The sequence below is a fragment of the Colias eurytheme genome, chromosome 29, assembly GCF_061535395.1.
Source record: "Colias eurytheme isolate Ceu_HAF_F1 chromosome 29, ilColEury1 Martin Lab GWU primary, whole genome shotgun sequence".
NCBI classification, from domain to species: Eukaryota; Metazoa; Arthropoda; class Insecta; order Lepidoptera; family Pieridae; genus Colias; species Colias eurytheme.
The window spans coordinates 4,270,644-4,292,959 of record NC_143008.1 but is presented as its reverse complement, the minus strand read 5'-3'; the positions used below and the strand labels follow the sequence as shown (position 1 = coordinate 4,292,959).

Sequence of the window (22,316 nt, the reverse complement as noted above, 5' to 3'; positions counted from 1 at the left end):
AACAAGCTTTACTGATAATGTGAGTCTTAAAATTATAAAATTCCGGCAGGTGGCGCTATATTCAAAATGTGATAGCAATTACTGTTTATTTTCTTTTACCACGCGAGCGAAGCTGCGGGCTGAAAGCTAGTAGGTATATTATAAAAAACATATTTGCACCGAATATTCATATATATATAATAATAATACGATTTTTAAAACTATAAGGAAAAAAAACCCTACAGATATTTTTGTTTAAATAATTTTATTTTCGTATTTTACATAACTAAGTAATATTTAAAAATAAGTGTTCCTTGGGTCTCTATGTCCACTGCCTATAATAGAAGCATAATATCATTATTCATTACCTAAAACAATATTATTAATAAACAGGAATAAGGTCTTTCGTCATTTCTTAATTTTGTGTGCTAAAAGTGCAGTAAATAAATCACCGAAAGTAAGACACATTTTTACTCACAATAAGTAATAACACTTATATTATAATTATAAATATTAACCATATATAGAATCAAATTTCTCTTCCAGGCTGGCGTACAGTGAAAGTCCTACGCAAAGAGGAAGACGGTATAATAGTATGGCAGTGCGTCGACTGCGGCCGTAATTTCAAAAAGCGTGATCACTTCTCCCAGCACTATAAATTCGTGCACTTAAAAATGCGGCCGAAACTGCGCAGTTGCCATCTTTGCAACGAGAAGGTTCCGACGCAAAACCGTCCATTTCACATGGAAATAGCTCACGGACTGCCAGCGCCATCTTGCGGCGCGTGTGGGAAAAAGTTTGCATTTCCCAACCAAGTATTGAGGCATCAAAAGGCATATCACATGGGCGAAAAACGGTTCACATGTACTATATGTGATATGAAATTTGCTTCAAACTCGTTATTGATGAGGCACACGATAAAACACACACCGCTAAGGCCGTATAAGTGTAGTTATTGTGAGAAATCGTTTAGGTGGAAGAAGAATCTGAAGACGCATGTGCATATGCATTTGGATGTTAGGAATCATGTTTGTAGGATTTGTGGGGAGTCGTTCGTGCAACAGTCGAGCTTGAAGTATCATATGACGAAGCGGCATTTGGAAGCAATGTAGTATTAACTACTAGCTGATCCCTGCGGTTTCACCCGCAATGCTCCGCTCCTGTTGGTCTTAGAGCGTATACGCACTATGCGGGTAGCCGCATTGCGGGTAGCCGTCCGGCTGACCGCAAGCACAATTATGTACGTAATATTCATTTCTATGCGCACTGTGCGGTCTGCGGTTGCGTACATAATTGTGCTTGCGGTCAGCCGGACGGCTACCCGCAATGCGGCTACCCGCATAGTGCGTATACGCTCTTAGGGTGATGATATAGCATATATACCTTCCTCGATAAATGGGCTATCTAACACCGAAAGAATTTTTCAAATCGGACCAGTAGTTCCTGAGATTAACGCGTTCAAACAAACAAACAAACTCTTCAGCTTTATAATATTAAGGATGTTATGTTACTAGGTAGCTTTCCGCTCGCGTTTTTAAAGAAAAACCCGCAAATTTCTCGTTCCTGTGGGATTTCCGGTATAAAACCTATGTGTTAATCCAAGTTACCCTCTATATGTGTGCTAAATTTCATTGTAATCGGTTCATTAGTGTTTGCGTGAAAGAGTAACAAACATACATACATACCTACACATACATAAATCCTCACACACTTTCGCATTTATAATATTACCTAGTAGGATAGGTAGATAGATCTTGAGGATGTATCACATTATAATGGTCTTGACAATTCGTGTAGTAATATGAAATATCAGTATAAAAAATAGCCTAAGTTACTCCTTATAACATCAGATATCTATCAGTGAAAGTCCCGACAAAATCGGTGGAGCAGTTCCAGTGATTAGATAAGAAATAGACAAACAGACAACGATTGTAAAAATTACTGTTTTTTTATGAAATGTAATAAAAATAACATGTAATATATTATGTAATGTGTATGCAAACATGATATTATGGTCAGTTTGGGCGTTGACATATTATATTGTTTAACTAGTGGTCCGCCCCGGCTTCGCCCGTGGTACATATGAAAAATAGATGTTGGCCGATTCTCAGACTTACCCGATATGCACAGAAAATTTCATGAGAATCGGTCCACCCGTTTCGGAGGAGTATGCAGACTAACATTGTGACACGAGAATTTTATATATAAGATATTATATTTTCGTTCGAGTATTTGCCTGCGACATCTATAAAACAATTTATAATGAAAAACAAAGGTTTCTTCTTTAATTTTAATTTGCCTCTTATACGACATTGTGAAAATATGTTTATGTTGCTTTTTTATAGTTTTAATATTTGTTACAAATAAAAAGGTTTAAATTTACTCTGTGTTTTATTTTCTTTACTTTTGAATCAATCTTTAGGTGGTAAGCTTTAATAATAATAAATAGACATTCTATCTAAGTTCTATCTAATGTAGACATATCATGAAAAAGTCTGAACCATTTTGCAGTTTAGGCGAACTAAATAATTTTTTTTTTCATCGTACTTTGTAGATAAGTCTCAGAATCAGACCTAGACTAATAAAAAAAACTTCATGTACCTACATATGTCTGTGTGTATGCCTGTTTGCCATAAACTAAAAAAATACTGCATTGAATTTCATATGGTTTCACTTTTACCAATTTTAATAAAAATTAAAATTTCTCACTAGATTTTAATTTCTTTATTTAAATCTCAAAATACTTCCATTCTTATTTACTGTGAGTAGTTCTGAAGACCATGTTATGATAGTTATGATACAAAAAATAATGACAATAATTGAAAAATTCTTACATTTATTATAACGCCATCTAGCGGCAGACTAAACAAAGCTTGTGCTATATGAGCTAAACAATATTTTTATCGTGGTTCTCGAGGAATGCTTTTAATTATAAAATAATACAAATAATTATGTTATAAAATTAAACTATTCATACAATATAGGTACATTATACAGGGTGTCCCACTGTTGTTATACTAAGCTCAAAGTAGGTTATAGTTTTGCATGCGCTGAGTACCGAGTACGTAAAAAATTCTTATAAAATTCATATTCACTATAGCTATCACACACCATATTATGTATGAAAATGTTTTAAGTTCTAGTATCAAATACATTCATTATTATTAATTATAATACTATTAAACAGAATTATATTGATGTACTGTATAATTCGTCGTAATAAAGTGACTGTACTCCGTTTCTGATACCCAAGATACAGGCAAATAGCCTAGTTTGGATATCACTGTACAAGCAACCTTGTAAACTAATCCTACATTACATCCTCCATTACATCGTTAATGTGATAGCAGTATCACATTAACGATGTAATGTTTTAATATTTTGGTTAATAAAGATTTTTATTTATTTATTTTATTTGTTATATGTTTTTATTTTATACTAGAGGTCCGCCCCGGCTTCGCCCCTGGTACATATTTCGCAATAAAAGGTAGCCTATGTCCTTTCTCGGGTATCAAAATATCTCCATACCAAATTTCATGCAAATTGGTTCAGTAGTTTAGGCGTGATTGAGTAACAGACAGACAGACAGAGTTACTTTCGCATTTATAATATTAGTATGGATTCAAGTGGAATGTTTATACATATTATGTATACTAGCTGCGCTTCGCGTTTTCACCCGTGTGGCACCGCTCCTGTTGGTCTTAGCGTAATTATTTATAGCCTTCCTGGGTAAAGTGGCTATTTAACACCAAAAGAATTTTTCAAATCGGACCAGTTCCTGAGATTAGCGTGTTCAGACAACCAAAATATTAGTATAGATTCGTATATAAACTAATATTATAAAGCTGAAGAGTTTGTTCTATACATTAGTAGTCCTGCTCCGCGACCGGACTTTAGTATCTATTAAGATACTTAGCTGTAGTATTTATACTTAGTTATTTTTCAAAAATTTTACAATTATTATTTACTAGCAATGCCCTGCGGTTTTACCCGCATAGCGATAGCGATATCGTGACAGTGAAAAGTCTACTATTACGGACTATAGGTTTAATTTTTAATCACATGAAAATCACCTTTACCCCGTCCCGCACTACGGCCTGCTCATTGTATTGAACAGTATACCTACTATTTTCTGTAGATTGACACTTTTAAAAATTCGTTATATCTTTTGAATGGAATATCCAATTTTTTTCATTTAAAAAGTATTTTGCTGGTATTGGAACAGTCTATAATAAAACATCATTTAATGGGATAAGGATTAATATATGTGTATGGATAACATGGTTTGATTACTGTCGGCACTTCTATTTACTTTGAAAACGTAAAAAAGTTGTTGTAGTAACATAACTACTGAAGATGGACATATATGGTATCGCGGACTTTCTTGTAGATATTGATCCATTCTATAATACCGTAGAACATTTTTTTGTTCTATCTTCAATAGACAGAAGTTTTATTGAGGAATTTTTTACACCTTGGGTTACATTATTGCATTTTTGGTAAGGATCTCTATTTTTTTTTTCAAAATGCAATATAGCCTATGTTGCTCAGTGAAGATGCAGCTTTCTAATGGTGAAAGAATTTTTGAAATCGGTCCAGTACCTAGTTTATGCGTGAAAACGTATATACATACGTATACATACATAATTACAAACCTTTCCTCTTTATAATATTATTATAGAAGTATAGATGTTGGGCCAAAATTAAGCAATACCAAAACATTTTTTTTTAATAAAATCACACTTCGTTTTTTTTTATTTTGATTATCGATTGATTAATGCATACAATTTTATTTTTAAATTAATTATTCCTTTTCGCTTTGAACCATGTATTAAATTCTGTGATTAAATTCATGACACAGATAGCACAGAACTTTGAAATTAAAAAATAGAATAAACAGTGAATGACGATGGATGATCTTCACTTTGACGATGGTGCCGACCTGCGGGTCTATGGGCGGCGGCGCGCGGCGGCGACTCGCTCTGCTCTCTCTGGTCGCGTTCGCGTTCAACCCCGTCTGTTGGCGCGCCAAGCAGCCGCTCCTTCATCTCGTGGATGTAAGGGCAACGCTGCATCGCGATGTAGAACTCGCGGACGCGCACCTGGATATACATTTAAGAACACTCTTATTTAAAGAAAAATAAAAATCATCTCAGAGAAAAATGCTATGTCGAGTATCAAGTAGCTTCGGTCAGTGAAAATAGATGTCGCTACTACACGCTATTGAGAAGAATTGAATCGCGCTAGCAAAGTTTTTTGTTGTATAATGATATAATTTTCTCCAATATGCAAAATAACACGCGCCGACGGAGCGCGATCCCAGCATTTGCAGGGCATCGCGCCATACCATCGGAGACCGCCGGACATAAGAGGCCTACCACGTGACCTAGTCTCCTAGGACACGACCGCTTCCTCGCCGCTGGCTGATGGGCGCCCCCCGGCACCTTGCCGGCGGGCTCGACCTCGCTAAGTGGCGGGTGGCTTCACCCACGGACATTCCTCCCTGCAGCAGCTAGCAGATCGCCCGCGATAACACGCGGGCTCGATCGCACTGCAGCAGGACACCTCCCGGACACGACACCTCGGACCATTAGGTCCCACCCAGTGCCCCGCCTGTAGTTGCAGGCGGCGTTGCTACCACTGAAAGGGGCCGTCGCCCCGAACAGTTACCCCGAGGCCTGTGAAGGCCTGCGTGGAAGACCCCGCGATCCAAAATAACAGGGCACGACCGCTTCCTCGCCGCTGGCTGACGGGCGCTCACCGGCACACTGCCGGCGAGCTCGACCTCGCTGAGCGGCGTGTGAAGCACACACGGACATTCCCCCCTGCAGCAGGTCGCAGATCGCTCGCGATACCCCGCGGACTCGATCGCACTGCAGCAGGATACCTCCCGGATATGACACCTTGGACCATCCGGTCCCACCCAGTGCCCCGCCTGTAGTAGCAGGCGGCGTTGCTATCACTGAAAGGGGCCATCGCCCCGAACAGTTACCCCGAAGCCTGTGAAGGCTTGCGTGGAAGACCCGAGTGCGAGTGCGCAAAATAATATATTATGTATGAGCCAATCCTAATGTTTTATGAATTTTTGGAAAATCTGACATTTAGTCAGATTTTATATATTTTTTATATTATATTATATATATTTTTATTTATTTATCTACCTAAACGTTTCTATAAGTATGTATATTGTATGTAATATAATTTACTTAATAATATATGAAGTATTAAGTATATTTATTTGTCTATTTGTATTCATTTGTAGTTTTTATTTAACTGCATACGATTTTCGCATAATAATTTATTTTCATATTAGCTTTCCGCCCGCGGCTTCGCCCGCGTTTTCAAAGAAAAACCCGTTCCCGTAGGATTTCCGGGATAAAACCTATCCTATGTCCTTTCTCGGGTATCAAAATATCTCTATACCGAATTTCATGCAAATTGGTTCAGTAGTTAAGGCGTGATTGAGTAACAGACAGACAGACAGAGTTACTTTCGCATTAATAATATTAGTATGGATAATATTAATCTAAAAATACAAATAAATTCCATATGATTTTTAAAGCACTGTGACTGCTTTTAGGTCGTGGGTTCGATCCCCGCTGATAAAATAATTATTTAAATAAATAAAATAAAATTAAAAATAAAATAAAAAAGCCTTTATTTCTCAAAATCACAATGGTTTCTTACATGCTAAAAGTATGGTTAAATGTGAGATGTGAGGGTTAAATGAACTTAATTATTATATTACAAACTATAACTAAACTTAAAAAATAATGATCTATACATAAGAAAGGAAGACTCATAAATTATATAATATTTAGCTTGAGAACCCCTTTAAGTAAGGGGGAAGGCCTCCTCCAGACTGTTCCAGTATTCTCTATTTTGCGCTTGTATCATCCACTTTTCGCGAGTTATTTTCTTTATATCGTAACTAATTATTATTTAACTACAATGAAATAACATTTTTTAGATTTTAAATATCCTTTTACATTAAAATAAATCCTAGGAGTATTCTAACTACCTATTTTATATTTTAAGTATCAATGATGTTGAGCTGATGATATTTTTTTTTTGTTTCAGGAGTCAAGTTTGAAGAATTCATAGTGGCTATAGGTAACAAATATTTTTGTCAAGTCTGTAAAGCTAGTTCCACACAGTTCAACGATCTCAAATACCATGTTCTGCGATTACATTTCAAAGTGAAAAGCATCGAATGTTATTTTTGCTCAGAATCATTTACGTATTACAACCAACGGAAAAAGCATATGAGTCAAGAACATGGCTTTAATAAGACAGTTACAGAGTTTACACAGTTTACCTGTGATTACTGCCAAAAGGTATTTAAATCAAAAACGTATCTAACAAGTCACATACAAAATATTCATTTAGAAAGGCAATGTTCTAAATGTAAAATGAAATTTAATGGGAATAAATACTTTTTACACTTAAACGAGGTACATAAAAAGTCGCTACCGATTTGTGGAATCTGTGGTTATCGATCTGTCAATGAAAAAAATTTGATACGTCATCAGCGCTGCGTTCATTTAAAAGAAAAAAATAAACTCTGTGTTGTCTGTGGTATGGCGTTTCAGAGAGAAGGGCATTTACGAGAACACTTATTAATACATAGTAAAGTGAAGAATTTTAAATGTAATGATTGCAATAAATGTTTTACTACGAAAGGGACTTGGTTTGCGCATCGTCGCTTGCATACAGGCGAAAAGCCTTACAAATGTAGTATCTGTGATATTGCTTTTAAAAACCGTGGTAGTGTGAGGTATCATTTGAAAAATCACCATAAACAACAACAATAGTTTTATTTTAAGATGCGGAATGCCGCTGTAAAAAGCTAGCTCTAAGCGCGGCTGCGTCAGGGATTTTTATTTTTTTAAATTTTATAATTTTTATTCTAATTACTAAGAAAACTTTATAGTTACGTCCTACATAATGTGCTACTGTTTTTTATGAATTGTGCAGATATACGGCCTTACTTATAAAAAGTTAAACAATGGATAAATTTCAACCATTTCCTACCATAGCTGTGTCCTGCTCTTGCTCACATGAAACGTCATTCATAAAAACAAGACAGGTTATTGCAATAACTAATCCATTGCTTAGCGAATGGGTAACATTTTATAAGAGACCGATAGTTTCTATCCTCGGTGGACACTATAGAATGTTATATACTTTTTTTATTATTAAGTACATAGAGTTACATTATGTTTATTAAAAATGTAATATACAAAACGTGTTTCTATTTTCCATGTTTTTTTTTACGCTGCAATAGGTATAGTTAATGTTAGTTTCTACGTAGGTAGTTACCTACACAGTACACATATTATATTCTACTTCAATAGTATAATATAGGGAATATTATCTACTCTGTGAGCTTTAGGTATAAGATGATCAGAAGTTAACTTTAATAAAAGATAATTTAATAAATAATATATAGTTTTTTTCACTTACCTTCCTTATCCTTAGTATAATGACTGGCTGCTCGTCCCGGCTCCACTCGTGACTCGGGATAAAAGTCAAATAAAGTCTAAGTAAGTATGTGTCTCAGGAAAAGGCTAAAAAATTTTTGAAATCGGTCCCTTATATTTTGTGTAAAACTATAACATAGGTACAAACATAAAGTTATAATGTCACGAATGTTTCATAATATATTAGTTTAGTTAAGTACTAGATTTCCGACCACGGCTTCACCCGCATAGTTCCCGTTCCTGTGGGATTCCGGGATAAAAATTAGCCTATGTTATTCTGAGTCGTCAGCTACCTACATATCAAATTTCATTGTAATCGGTTCAGTAGTTTTTACGTGAAAGAACATCAAACATCCATCCATCCACAAACTTTCGCATTTATAATAGGTATTACCGTATTAGTAGGATTTGATATTACATAGTCATACTACACAAATTTACATATTTTAGTATAACTTATATATTCTACTAGTTGTTCGCCTCGGATGTATTTTTTATTTATTTTAGGGATAAAGTAGGTAATCTTTTTCCTTCTCCTGGCTATTAGCTACATTCCCACCAATTTTCAGCCAAATCAGTTCAGCCGTTCTTGAGATACAGTGTAGGTAAGTCCGTAAGTATGACTTTCTTTTAAATATATGGACTTAAAAACTATAGCACTGTTTCGAATTTCACGAAAACCTTTATGGGTCTTGATGAAAGTTTTTTTATACGAGTAATTTTGCCGCAAGTATGTTACTATGTTAATTAGCTTTAATATGTTACTAGCGGTCCGCCCCGGCTTCGCCCGTGGTACATATTTACGTTTTCTCTACATAAGAACCATCCTCGTACTTCAAGGAATATAATAAAAAAAGAATTATCGAAATCGGTTCAGCCGTTCTCGAGTTATGCGCTTACCAACACATTTTGCGATTCATTTTTATATATAAGATTATTGTACAAAAGCTACATCTCGGCCCATCATCAAAGTCCGTTCTAGTTTTCACGTGATGCTGCATTTACATCAAACGAGCGAATGCTCATTCTAACCGATATGTCAAATTCTTTGAGTGAAACAGGCGAGCATTCTTTCGTTGTTGATTTACAATGCGTTCAAAAAGATTCTATGCAATGTTCTAGTACTGAACAACACTGACTACGAGTTTTCGGATTAAAGATCTCGAAAGAATGCTCAATGCTCTTGCTCCAGCTCTATGTTCGTTTGATTGCACCGTGAAAGAGTAAAACACACTACACAGTAAACATGAAAGTTAAGAGCATGAAGGAGGGAGGTAGGATTTTTAATAAAACACATTCATGCAGTCATAATTAGTTTATTGAAATATACAGAAGTAAATTTAATATCGATTCAAAAACTTTTGTATAGTTATCTTCAAGTTGCACGCTGGGGTAGACTTTTATTTGTGATATTTTATTTATCTATACTAATATTATAAAGCTGAAGAGTTTGTTTGTTTGAACGCGCTTACCTCAGAAACTACTCGTCCTATTTGAACAATTCTTTCGGTGTTAGATAGCCCATTCATCGAGGAAGGCTATGGGCTATATAACATCACGCTAAGACCAACAGAAGCGGAGTCACGCGGGTGAAACCGCGGAGCGCGGATAGTAATTAATAAATATTCATAATTATCCTAGCGGATATAATCTGACAAACCAACATCCATTAAAATCAGTTCAGTCCAATAGTTCCTGAGATTAACACGCTCAAACAAACAAACGCTTTATATTATTAATTAACAAAGATAGAATAAATATTTGTCCTGGCTGCATCCAAGAAAAAATTGTCTTTATTAGTTACTTTATTAAAATGTACATTCTAATCGTGAATATTTTGTAAAATCGGTTGAGTTGATACGTTGCTGCCAGATACTGTATTTGGAATTAAACATAATAAATTAAAATAATTTGGAAAATCCAAAAGTGCACGCCTCATAATTTTTTTTTTAATAAATATTTATTAATTATTATTTTTGTTTATTTAATAACAATTAAACCACATCGAATCAGACCCTGAAAAATGAAAGGGTTCTATTCCTGAGCATACTCAAGCGTAAGAGAAAAAAAAAGACTCGATTAGTAAAGTATTTCGGTCGCTATCGTGTTAACAAGAAAAAGGATCCGCACATACAGACACACGGACGTCCAAGACAGAACTTTTTTAAACTGTTTTTTAACTAGTTTAAATAACAAAAATGACATCAAAAATATCATGAACGTTAAAAATAGTGTTTTTTCTTAATATGTGTGTGTATGTATTATCTTACAAGTGCAATGTATGATACATAAAGACATTTTAAGTTTGAAAAATCAGATGTTTTGCGAGAAGTGACAGTAGTACCCACCTCAACGCTTCGCTTATGAGGCGTGCAAAATGTACTAACTATTGCGATATAATATCGTGACTGACATACCATGTGCTAAGTGTGTTTTTTCTTGCACTCGATCGCGTAAAATTTAACTCGAATTTCTAAGAAATTGAAACAGCGCCGCCTAGCGGCCACAAGTGGCAACTTTATTTGTAAGTGTGTTTTCGGACTCGCAATCGAGAGTCAAGTCTTACTCGACTCGTTTTAATAATTGAAATACCTACCTGTCTTTCATGAAATTAACATGAATTTGTGTTCTAGGCGATTCAGGATATCCTGGCATTGAATAATGACACCAATATTAGATGCTACTCCTGCTAATTATACTGAGAAGCATATGAAAGTAGTTATCGAAAATACATTTTCATGGCTCAAAAATTGATGGCATTGTTTACTTACAGGCCACTCAAGTGTTCTAAAATAGTTTTAGCATGCACAGTGTTTACATAGGAATGTAATAATTAACATTGAGGACAATCAGGATGATCCAATTTTTTAATGTATATCAATCAAGCTTTCCTCCCGCGGCTTTGCCAGCTTTTTCAAAAAAACCCGCATAGTTCCCGTGTTATTTCCGAGATAAAACCTATCCTATGTGTTAATCCAAGTTACCCTCTATATGTGTGCAAAATTTAATTGTAATCGATTCAATAGTATTTGCGTGGAAAAGTAACAAACATACACACACATAGTAGGAAGGATGCTATTTAATTAATGATAGGGAAAATTTAATGAATATTATTTACTACTAGCTTTCCACCCGCAGCTTCGCCCGCGCAGTCAAAGAAAAACCCGCATAGTTCCCGTTCCCGTGGGATTCCCGGGATAAAACCTATCCTATTTCCCGGGGTAAAAAGTAGCCTATGTCCTTTCTCGGGTATCAAAATATCTCTATACCAAACTTCATGCAAATTGGTTCAGTAGTTAAGGCGTGATTGAGTAACAGACAGACAGAGTTACTTTCGCATTTATAATATTAGTATAGATTTCCAGGTACTTAGACAGAACCAGGGAAAGTGTCCCCGGCTACTTTGAAAGCAGAGAAGCTACCTCTGGGGCCGTATTATGACCCCTAATTTCCAAACAGTTTACGCCGTGAATTGAACTGACTGACTTTCATATTATACCATAACTAGGTTACCGCCCACTTTGTCTAAAGCCTAATAAATAGGTACTAAAACCTTCCTTTTGAATCAGTATTAAAAAAAATCGCATCAAAATCCGTTGTGTAGTTTTAAAGATTTTTAAGCATACCAAGGGATATAGGGACAGAGAAAGCGTCTTTGTTTTATACTATGTAGTGATAAACCATTGCTGGTTAGTGGTTATTGCGAGCATAATTTGAATTTGCCAGTCATTTCACGGCGTAAACTGTCTGGAAATAAGGGGTCATAATATGGCCCCTGACCTGATAAGGGGAAGAATATTGAGAGAGCAATTAGTTAAAAGACTGCTATAGTAATTAATGTTTGTATTATTTGTAAACTGTATATTTTATTTGTATGTTTTATTGTAATTTAGTAAAAAAAAATTGAGATCATTTATTGTTTTATTTTTTATAAGTCTTGGGTTGTAAGAATAAAGTGAAATTATCTTTAACAGTGTTAAATAAAAAAAATAAATACAAATTATTATTTATTTGCATAATGTAGGTACAAACGTTGGAGAAAATCACATTAGCCGAAATAGGCATGCAAATCTTTAATACATAAAAATCTTAATTACAAAAATTAATAAATATACAAAATTCAAAGTTAAACACAACACACAATTATTATTATATTGTTATAAATTAATTCCCAACTGGCAACCCGAACCGAGTGGGTGGTTATAAAAATGAGCTGAACAGCGGATTTGACACACTTTCCGTTGGGCTCTCGGACGTAACGGTCGTTTTGGGTGTGCTTAGTTGTGTTAATAATTATTTTGAGTCGATTATTATTTTATTGTTGAAAAGTAGACATATAAAGTCATTTTGTAAGGAATAAAACCTTTCTAGGTTGAATTTAAAATCTTTAATTTTTTAATTTAAGAATTTAACACAACCAATAAAAACAAAGTATAACTAATTTTATATCTAATGAAAAATACCTATCTAATAAATAATTTACCTAGGACACAAGCCTTATCGTTATGAATGTCGTTGGGGTAGTTTGAACTTATATTTATTAAAATTATTACCGCCCATTTTTTTATATACTAGCTGCTCCGCGCGGTTTCACTCCCGTGGCTCCACTCCTGTTGGTCGTAGCGTGATGATATAATGCCTATAACCTTCCTCGATAAACGGGCTATCTAACACCGAAATAATTTTTCAAATCGGACCAGTAGTTCCCGAGATTAGCGCGTTCAAACAAACAAACTCTTCAGCTATATAATATTAGTATAGATAAGCAGGTAATTATAATCTCACTTACAAACGAATCCCTTAAACAATAAAACGTAAATTTAAACTACAATTAAAATTTTTGTTTTATTCTTTTGAGCTAACAAACAACTTACTAGGGACCGTTCAAGTATTACGTAAGAACGACGGGGGGGGGTTCTTTGTTTTTCTTAAATAATTGTAATGAATCTGCTTACGTAATACTTGAACGGCCCCTACTTACCTAAAACGCTAAGCGAGTAAACATGTTTGTAATGAAATATTTATCTGTACAGTACTTAAACTATTTAAAACTAGCTTCCGCCCGCGGCTTCGCCCGCGTGGTGTTATGATAAAAGGTAGCCTATGTACTTTCTCAGGGTCTAAAGATTGTCTGTGTCAAATTTCATCAAAATCGGTTGAGAGGTAAGCGGGAAAGCGTAACAGACAGACAGACAGAGTTACTTTCACATCTATACTAATACTAATATTATAAAGCTGAAGAGTTTGTTTGTTTGAACGCACTAATCTCGGGAACTACTGGTCCGATTTGAAAAATTCTTTCGGTGTTAGATAGCCCATTTATCGAGGAAGGTTATAGGCTATATTTCATCACGCTACGGCCAACAGGAGTGGAGCCACGGGGGTGAAACCGCGCGGAGCAGCTAGTATATAATATTAGTGGGGATGTTTAAACTATTTAAAAATTTTGAGAAATAGTCTTAAACCGTAAACATAACTCAATCCTTACAATTATTACTAACTAACTTATCCAATATATCCAAAGCTCTTGATGCCAAATCTTGCCACTGCGTTTGAACTTGAAGTTCCAATTCCCTTATCCTATTTCGTTCCCTTTGCAAGTTCATGTCATCTTTATGTTGTTCCATTTTGAATTTTCTCCAAAACTCCTGTGTTTGAACATATTGTTGTATAGATTGGTTCATATTTAGCCTGTTATGCCTTCGAAGTAATCGAGAGTATGACAATCTTGCTCGAGGTATTTGTGACCGTGTAGGTTCTCTAAGTGGCCGAACTACAGGCCTAGTAGGGATATTCAAGCCCGTTTCTGTAAAAAATAATTTCATATATATAACAAAATTTAAATTTATGCCAAAGCACACAAGCAAAGTGACTAACTTCCCCATAACAGACACTAAGCAAGTGACAATGGACACTCTCTTGGAATAAGTTATTTTTTTTTAGGAATTTAAGTGAAGTCCCATGTCCCCAAGTGGGGTAAGGGGCAGATGCATTAGACATCTGTTTCACTGATCGATTTTCTTTTATGGGACAAGTAGGTGATCAGCCTTCTGTGTCCTACCAGACCGAGACATTTTTTTTTCTTCGTCTCCATCGGGAATCGAACCCAGGACCGGTGTTACGCTCACGCGTCAACCATTGTACCGAGGAGGCGGTCACAATTTACAATTTAGAAATTTAGGTTAACATAAAATTACTTATTAAGTCTTGTAGGCTAGATTGTAATTTATATATAATATAATTAGAAATGCGAAAGTAACTCTGTCTGTCTGTCTGTTACTCAATCACGCCTTAAATACTGAACCAATTTGCATGAAATTTGGTATAATATATTTGGCTAATTTTTACCCCGGGACATAGGATAGGTTTTATCCCGGAAATCCCACGGGAACGGGAACTATGCGGGTTTTTCTTTGACTGCGCGGGCGAAGCCGCGGGCGGAAAGCTAGTTTATATATATAACAAAATACTTCATACATCATTATGACATACATAAACAATCTATACTAATATTATAAAGCTGAGGAGTTTGTTTGAATGCGCAAATCTCAGGAACTACTGATTTGAAAAATTCTTTCAGTGATAGATAGCCCATTCAAGGAAGGCTATATATCATCACGCTAAGAGCGTATACGCACTATGCGGGTAGCCGCATTGCGGGTAGCCGTCCGGCTGACCGCAAGCACAATTATGTACGTAATATTCATTTCTATGCGCACTGTGCGGTCTGCGGTAGCCGCATCGCAGTGCGCATAGAAATGAATATTACGTACATAATTGTGCTTGCGGTCAGCCGGACGGCTACCCGCAATGCGGCTACCCGCATAGTGCGTATACGCTCTAAGACCAACAGATGAGCAACGCGGGTAAAACCGCAGGGCTCAGCTAGTAGATAAATTCTTTCGGTCTTACTAATAAAATGTTACCCATTCGCTTTGCGATGCATTAGTTATTGCAACAACCTGTCTTGTTTTTATGATTGACGTTTCATGTGAGCGAGAGCAGGACAAAGCTATCGTAGAAAATGGTAGAAATTTATCCATTGTTTAACTTTTTATTGGTAAGGCCGTTAGAAAATAAATGTCTCTAAAGCTAGATAATATAGGTCCTATCTTACTTTCAAATTGTGTTTCTTCTCGTGGAAATGTTTCAACAGTTTCAGTTCTTGTTTCAGGTTCTGTTGTTTCAGGTTGAGATGCTGAAATATATTTAACAACAATTTATTTATAAATTTATAAAGAATAGAAAAAATTCGATCACGAGGCGGGACTCGAACCCGCATCCTTTCACGCCAAACTGCGGCGGATGCCTGACCTGCCTTTAAGATAGGAGAGAGAATTGCGATTAAGAAATATAACAATATAAATGTTAACTTTAGCATGCAGATATCAAAAAACTTTATACTGATATCGAAAGCCCTTTCAGTATAAAGTTTTATTAAATACTAGCGGTCCGCCCCGGCTTCGCCCGTGGTACATATTTACATTTTCTCTACATAAAAATTAAAAACCATCCTCGTACTTCAAGGAATATAATAAAAAAAGAATTATCGAAATCGGTTCAGCCGTTCTCGAGTTATGCGCTTACCAACACATTTTGCGATTCATTTTTATATATAAGAAGATTACATTTATTTTCCTATAAATATTTATAGGAAAATAAATGTAATATAGTATATATATTTTTTAGAAAGGTATTCAATGTATTGTCCCTGCGATTTTATTGTACCTATAATATAAAAAATATACAATCAATAGGAAGCAAAAAATATAGTTCTAAGTAGACCATAATGTATTCAATTATAAGCTATGTAAAATAATATACACTGTATCCTTTGTTGGAAAATAATAAATAAATAAATGAAGTATTTCAAATTAAATTATATCTTACATTGATCCTCTTCCTTTATAATTATAATTAGCGGAGAAGAAGCCCTCGACACTTGTTCTGGTTCTGAGGATGTACTTTGAGTTGACGCTGCCTCATCATCTTGAAATACTGTGACAGGAAATAATCATCATGAATACGAGTACTTACCATATCTATACTAATATTATAAAGCTAAAGAGTTTGTTTGTTTGAACGCGCTAAAGATTGTCTGTGTCAAATTTCATCAAAATCGGTTGAGAGGTAAGCGGGAAAGCGTAACAGACAGACAGACAGAGTTACTTTCGCATTTATTTAATAGGGATAGGGATAATGACATTAATTTAATTATATAATAAAAAATATAATAAATTTAAGTATTTAATTTTGTTTTTATGGTTCATAAATAATTATGATTAAATATTTCAGGCACATAGAGCTAACAAACTATACTAATATTATAAAGCTGAAGAGTTTGTTTGTTTGAACGCGCTAATCTCAGGAACTAAAACTCAACTCAACACTCAACAAACTCTTCAGCGTTTGTTGAGTGTTCTAAACTATATATTAGTATAGATATTATAAAGCTAAAAGGTTTGTTTGAACGCATTAATCTCAGGAACTACTGGTCCGATTTGAAAAATAATTTCGGTGTTAGATAGCCCATTCATCAAGGAAGGCTATAGGCTATATATCATCACGTTAAGACCAACAGGAGCAGAGCAATGCAGGTGAAACCGCGGGGCACAGCTAGTATAGTATATAGGTATTGACCTTGACTTACATTCAACAGATTGTCTTGGTTGTGGAGTTACTAGGTCATTTCCCTCACTCACATTTGTCTGTTTGTCAGTCACCTGAAAAAGGATGCAATATTAAAAAAACAGTACATGTATAAAAAAAAGACGGGTTGCACTGGGGGAGTGCCGGCAGAAGTGAAAACTTTATTATTAACGTTGAGCATGTTTGATATTTTGGAATGGTATCCGTCTTACGCTTTTTCGATCAGGTCACGTGTCCTGACGCGAGTTTAAGATTTTATACCCATTACAGAAAAGTGCTCAACGCCGCTAAAGAAGTTTTCACTTCAAAAATAGTACATCTATAAAAAAAGACGTGTGGCACTCGGGGACTGCCGCAGGAAAGCTATTGCATGCTATGCCTTCAAGCCACACCTCCGCCAGTCAGAGTAGGGATCATGAGGTTTTTTCGATACGGTATTTCTGGATTCGGTCCCCGCGCTCAAGGCCCGCGATAGAAGCTATGCAATAGCTTAAAAACATAGTAAGAGGGGCAGATGTATTATAGGTACATCTGTTTCACTGATCGATTTTCTTTTAAGTACGTGATCAGCGTTCTGTGTCCTGCCAGACCAAGACATATTTTTTTCTTCGTCTCCACTGGGTATCGAACCCAGGACCCTCAGGGTTACGCACACGCGTCCACCACTGTACCAACGAGGCGATGAAAAACATGGTAGGTATTATTTATTTATTTTACTCTTTAATACAACTGAAACAGTCTTATATATATATACTAAAACTAGCGGTCCACCCCGGCTTCGCCCGTGGTACATATTTACGTTTTCTCTACATAAGAACCATCCTCGTACTTCAAGGAATATAATAAAAAAAGAATTATCGAAATCGGTTCAGCCGTTCTCAAGTTATGCGTTTACCAACACATTTTGGGATTCATTTTTATATTATAGTACTAAAATGTACAAAAATAAAAGCAAGAAGCATCAGTGTATTTGGCGGCCACTGAGTAGTGATCTCTTCAAGGAAACCAGGGCAGAAGGTAATCAGCTCATTGTTTTAAAGGTAGTTCGAGAGAAAAAAAAAAGAAAAAATCCCACGGGAACGGGAACTATACTGGTTTTTCTTTGAAAATGCGGCGAAGCCGAGGGTGGAAAGCTAGTGATATATAAATTAGTATTATTTTGTTTTAACCTGTGATAATCCTACCTTTTCTACTTGCGAACCCTTCGCTACTTGAACCCCCATCATTTTAAGAACTCTCAGTTCTAAATCTGTTAATTTGGCATATACAGCAGGACCTGTTCCACTTGATGCCCTATGCACACGGACAGCCTTTTTTTTGGTATTATTTTTGAAGTCACTCCAAACCTGCAACCATGCAGATAAGAAAACATTTAATAGAATACAAATAGAAAGTGTTTTATTTGCCACCATATAAAAAAAATATAAATCTTAATAATCTAACAGAACAGGGAAAAAAGATATAGCAATGGTGGCAAAAAGGACTCCCCAAAGCAGCAACCATTTATTAAAATGTATTGCTGCACTGATTTTCAGACTACATGACTGTACAGATGCAATGATTCAGTACTCAATTTTTATTTACACTACACAGTAACCATGTTTTAAATCATGGACGTATAAAAAAAGACGGACGGTATATCGCCTAAACATTGAGTGAAGCCTAGTAATGGCGGCGAAACATCCATGTGTGTGTGCCATGTTGCCATGGCAACAGCTGTCCTGTTGACAATGGCGGCTGTATTTTTTTCTATAAATTTTGCCGTAATAATTTTGTCATTAAAACATAAAAGAAATAACTTGCTTCCCTGTGGAATGTAATCCCTTGTGTTTTGTTATTTAAAATTGTACTGTTGCGACACCATTTAACCACGCAAGACGGCATTTTAAATATTTTTTGTGAAACAGTGACGCAGTTAATCAGTCGGTAGTTCACGACGTAATGGCGGCCTACTAGCTTACTATGGTGAGAGTGTGTGCGTGTTTATTGTCTTCACACGATCACTAGCTTACTATGGTGGCTTCACGTTGTTTGTTCATAATACGGCGTCCGTCTTTTTTTATACGTCCATGTTTTAAATAAAAATAATAATAGTTAAAAAAAACTAAAAAACACGCTTTTTATAGAAAACCGAACTAAAAAATAGAAAATTTTTATCAAATTAGTGTATTGTCATCGGTCCTCAATAAATATACAAAGTTTGAACGAAATCTGGCCGTTTAAAGTGGGTCAAAATCGCGCCCAAAGATATTGGTTACAAACATACAGGTGAAGCTAATATAAAGCGTGTAAAAATAGAAAAGCTTAAAAACACTTGACATACCTTCTTCCACTTTTCACAACTTTTTGTATCTCCACTGCCTTCGCTGTTTAAAATCAAAGTCAGATCCTCCCAAAGGCTCAAAGTCGAAATCCTACCTCTTATACTAGTGGATAGTTTGCTTAGGTCACCATGTCTAAAATAAAAAAATATTTCAGGACAATTTTCACACACGGCACGATCTGATCCCATACTAAGCTTTCGCTTGTGCTATGGCTAAGCCAGATGGCTGATAAACACACTTATATAATTTTAAATAAATACTTATATAGACGGCTTCGCCCGCTTTGTCTAAAACCTAATAAATTATATACTAAAACCTTCCTATTAAAAAAACTTTAAAGATTTAAGCATACAAAGGGACATAGGGAAATAGGGACAGAGAAAGCGACTTTGTTTTATACTATGTATGTAGTGATTAACACGTTCAAGACGGGGCCCGATTTTGGCTACTTATCGTTGGGCCGGCATAGGGCTTACAAGACCTGTTGTTGAACTTCATTTACGGCCGGCATCAGGTGGAAAGGACCTGTTACACCTTTTGACATTAAAATCAAATGTGTCATCCAGTTGAAGACTTTTTTTAATATTCTTTCTTGAAATGTATTGTTATTGAATCACTGCATAACAACATTAGACCCGTTTTTGAAAAAAATATCATTAAATGATGTTAAATAAGTAGTAAAATTATAGGATCTTATACACCTGATCCCGGCACTAGTGAATACGATTGCTAGTGATGTCAAATGAATCGACTATATAATTAAAATAATTTGGAAAATCCAAAAGTACACGCCTCATAATTTTTTTTAATAAATTTTATTAATTATTATTTTTGTTTATTTAATAACAATTAAACCACATCGAATCAGACCCTGAAAAATGAAAGGGTTCTATTCCTGAGCATACTCAAGCGTAAGAGAAAAAAAAAGACTCGATTAGTAAAGTATTTCGGTCGCTATCGTGTTAACAAGAAAAAGGATCCGCACATACAGACACACGGACGTCCAAGACAGAACTTTTTTAAACTGTTTTTTAACTAGTTTAAATAACAAAAATGACATCAAAAATATCATGAACGTTAAAAATAGTGTTTTTTCTTAATATGTGTGTGTATGTATTATCTTACAAGTGCAATGTATGATACATAAAGACATTTTAAGTTTGAAAAATCAGATGTTTTGCGCGAAGTGACAGTAGTACCCACCTCAACGCTTCGCTTATGAGGCGTACAAAAAATCAATTTATTTTTACCTCAAAAACAGTATGCGCTTCATTATAACAGTTATGACAATACGAGGGTGAATCAAAAAGTTCTTGGAATCACTATAAAAATGTAAAATCTATTTTCCAAAATTTGTTTTTCTCTTTGTAAAAAATGTTTTTTTCTAACTATCAAAAATCTCAACCACGGCTACCATTGCCGCATCATAATCGTAAAATTTTGTTAGATATATAATAATAGATATCAATACAATATCGCAACGTCTAATTATTATGCACATCACTAATTAACTGACCTGTCACCAAGGGCCGGCTATCGGGTTATCAGGCATCGGGTCTTTTAGATCCGATATCCGTCCTGCAAGGACAAAATTTCTTTGCAGGCCGTATCAGGTCTTTAAGATCCGATACAATATTTTTCCTTTTATGGGTACTATTTAGTGGCAGAATACCAGTCAATATATCTGTCACACTCTCACTACAAAAAATCCTAAAGTAAACTACCCCGGCCCATGCGATAGCAATAGAAATCTCCCTCCGGCCCGCGCGAATAGTTCACTTCAGGTGTTTTCGACCCGATGCCGTACTGAACGTGTTAACATCAAGACACAGAGCAAACATCTGTTCATCACACAAATATTTGCCCCGGGTGGGAATAGAAACAGAATAAAACAAGTTACATTTGTAGTTAATTCACTGGAAGTTCATTAAATTTAATAATAATACCGCAGATAAATTGCACTTACTTCTCCATAAACGTCACCATCAAATCAAATTGAACCGAACTTGTCTTCATTTTTTATTTAACTTTTAGAAATATTTTAATTCAAAAACACGAACGCCAAGAGCACGTAAACAATATTATAATAGCTAGCGAGAGCAAACCAAAGTTACAAACGACCAACGTCACATAAAAAACCACCACGATAGATAGACATTAGAAACAGACACAGTTTGCTTCCTTTATGTCCACCATTCACCATATAAAAATGTATTTCTAATTTCATAAAATGGTTGGTTATTACTTATCAAACTTATTGCCAATTTCATAAACTATGTATAACTTAGGAACTTATGAAAATGTTCAAATAATGGATTCACGGTGAGGTGAGCAAACGCCACGCCGATCGAGTAGTTTATTGTTTATTACTTTATTGACTATTGAGGCAGTGTTAGCAACCTGAAGTGAGCTGATTATCGTACCAGGGGCGTAAAATTATCGTACATTAGCCGTTTTTGGTTCGAAATTATCGTACTTTTTAGAATAAAGTCAATTATAAATAAATAAATCATATAAATTGTAATATTGAATGTATGCAAGTTCTCTATAGTTAATCTTTGTTTAACTACCGCTGTCAAATCAACGGGACACTGAAACCCAAACGTTTTACGTGCCTTTCACTTTGGTTTTACGCGTGGTACAGACTACAGACCTGAACCGATTCCATTTCCACTTTATGTTCAATAAACGCGCCAAGTTTAAAATTCAATCTGACAAAATTTCACCGTTCCCATGAAAGTTCGATATGAAACACGTCAAAATTTCATATTTGTATGGGTGAAATAATATAAATTCTCGAATTTTGCCTGATAGAAATTATCGTAAAATCAGCGTACGATAATAACATGCTATCGTACATCGTACGTAGGCACCAAATTAT

The 22,316-nt window shown here is 35.4% G+C and overlaps 2 protein-coding genes across 4 annotated transcripts in view; one reads left to right on the top strand and one right to left on the bottom strand.

Moving 5' to 3' along the window:
* LOC149896202 (uncharacterized) overlaps positions 1-8,132 on the top strand; it is a 79,065-nt gene extending 70,933 nt beyond the window's left edge. The window contains exon 6 of one of the 2 annotated variants that reach the window (XM_090117937.1): positions 7,060-8,132. In XM_090117937.1, coding sequence (XP_089974063.1) covers positions 7,060-7,793 — 734 coding nt within the window. In that variant the 3' untranslated portion in view covers positions 7,794-8,132. Of the gene's footprint in view, positions 1-525; positions 1,147-7,059 lie in introns of those variants that run through there. The other variant, XM_090117945.1, reaches the window with a different exon arrangement.
* A 4,324-nt stretch (positions 8,133-12,456) lies between these two features.
* LOC149896201 (uncharacterized) lies at positions 12,457-21,756 on the bottom strand. Of its 2 annotated transcripts, XM_090117954.1 has the most exons (7): positions 21,402-21,756; positions 19,435-19,567; positions 18,281-18,457; positions 17,113-17,185; positions 16,353-16,460; positions 15,580-15,660; positions 12,457-14,268 (listed from the first exon to the last, which is right to left on the bottom strand). In XM_090117954.1, exons 1-7 carry the CDS (start codon positions 21,449-21,451, stop codon positions 13,940-13,942), a joined length of 951 nt encoding a protein of 316 aa, XP_089974080.1. In that variant the 5' UTR covers positions 21,452-21,756; the 3' UTR covers positions 12,457-13,939. The 2 variants fall into 2 exon arrangements, with proteins under 2 accessions (XP_089974080.1, XP_089974079.1); XM_090117953.1 differs by lacking the exon at positions 21,402-21,756 and having other exon boundaries at positions 19,435-19,698.
* Between the last annotated feature and the right edge of the window lie 560 nt (positions 21,757-22,316).

Bases quoted from the DNA above. Each gene is read 5' to 3' on its own strand.
- LOC149896201 (XM_090117953.1), bottom strand. From the start codon at position 19,623: ATGGGATCAGATCGTGCCGTGTGTGAAAATTGTCCTGAAATATTTTTT. The intron at 18,458-19,434 runs GTATGTCAAGTG...GCATGGTTGCAG, and splicing joins GTTGTGAAAAGTGGAAGAAG to GTTTGGAGTGACTTCAAAAA. The intron at 17,186-18,280 runs GTTAAAACAAAA...ATCCTTTTTCAG, and splicing joins AAAAGGTAGGATTATCACAG to GTGACTGACAAACAGACAAA.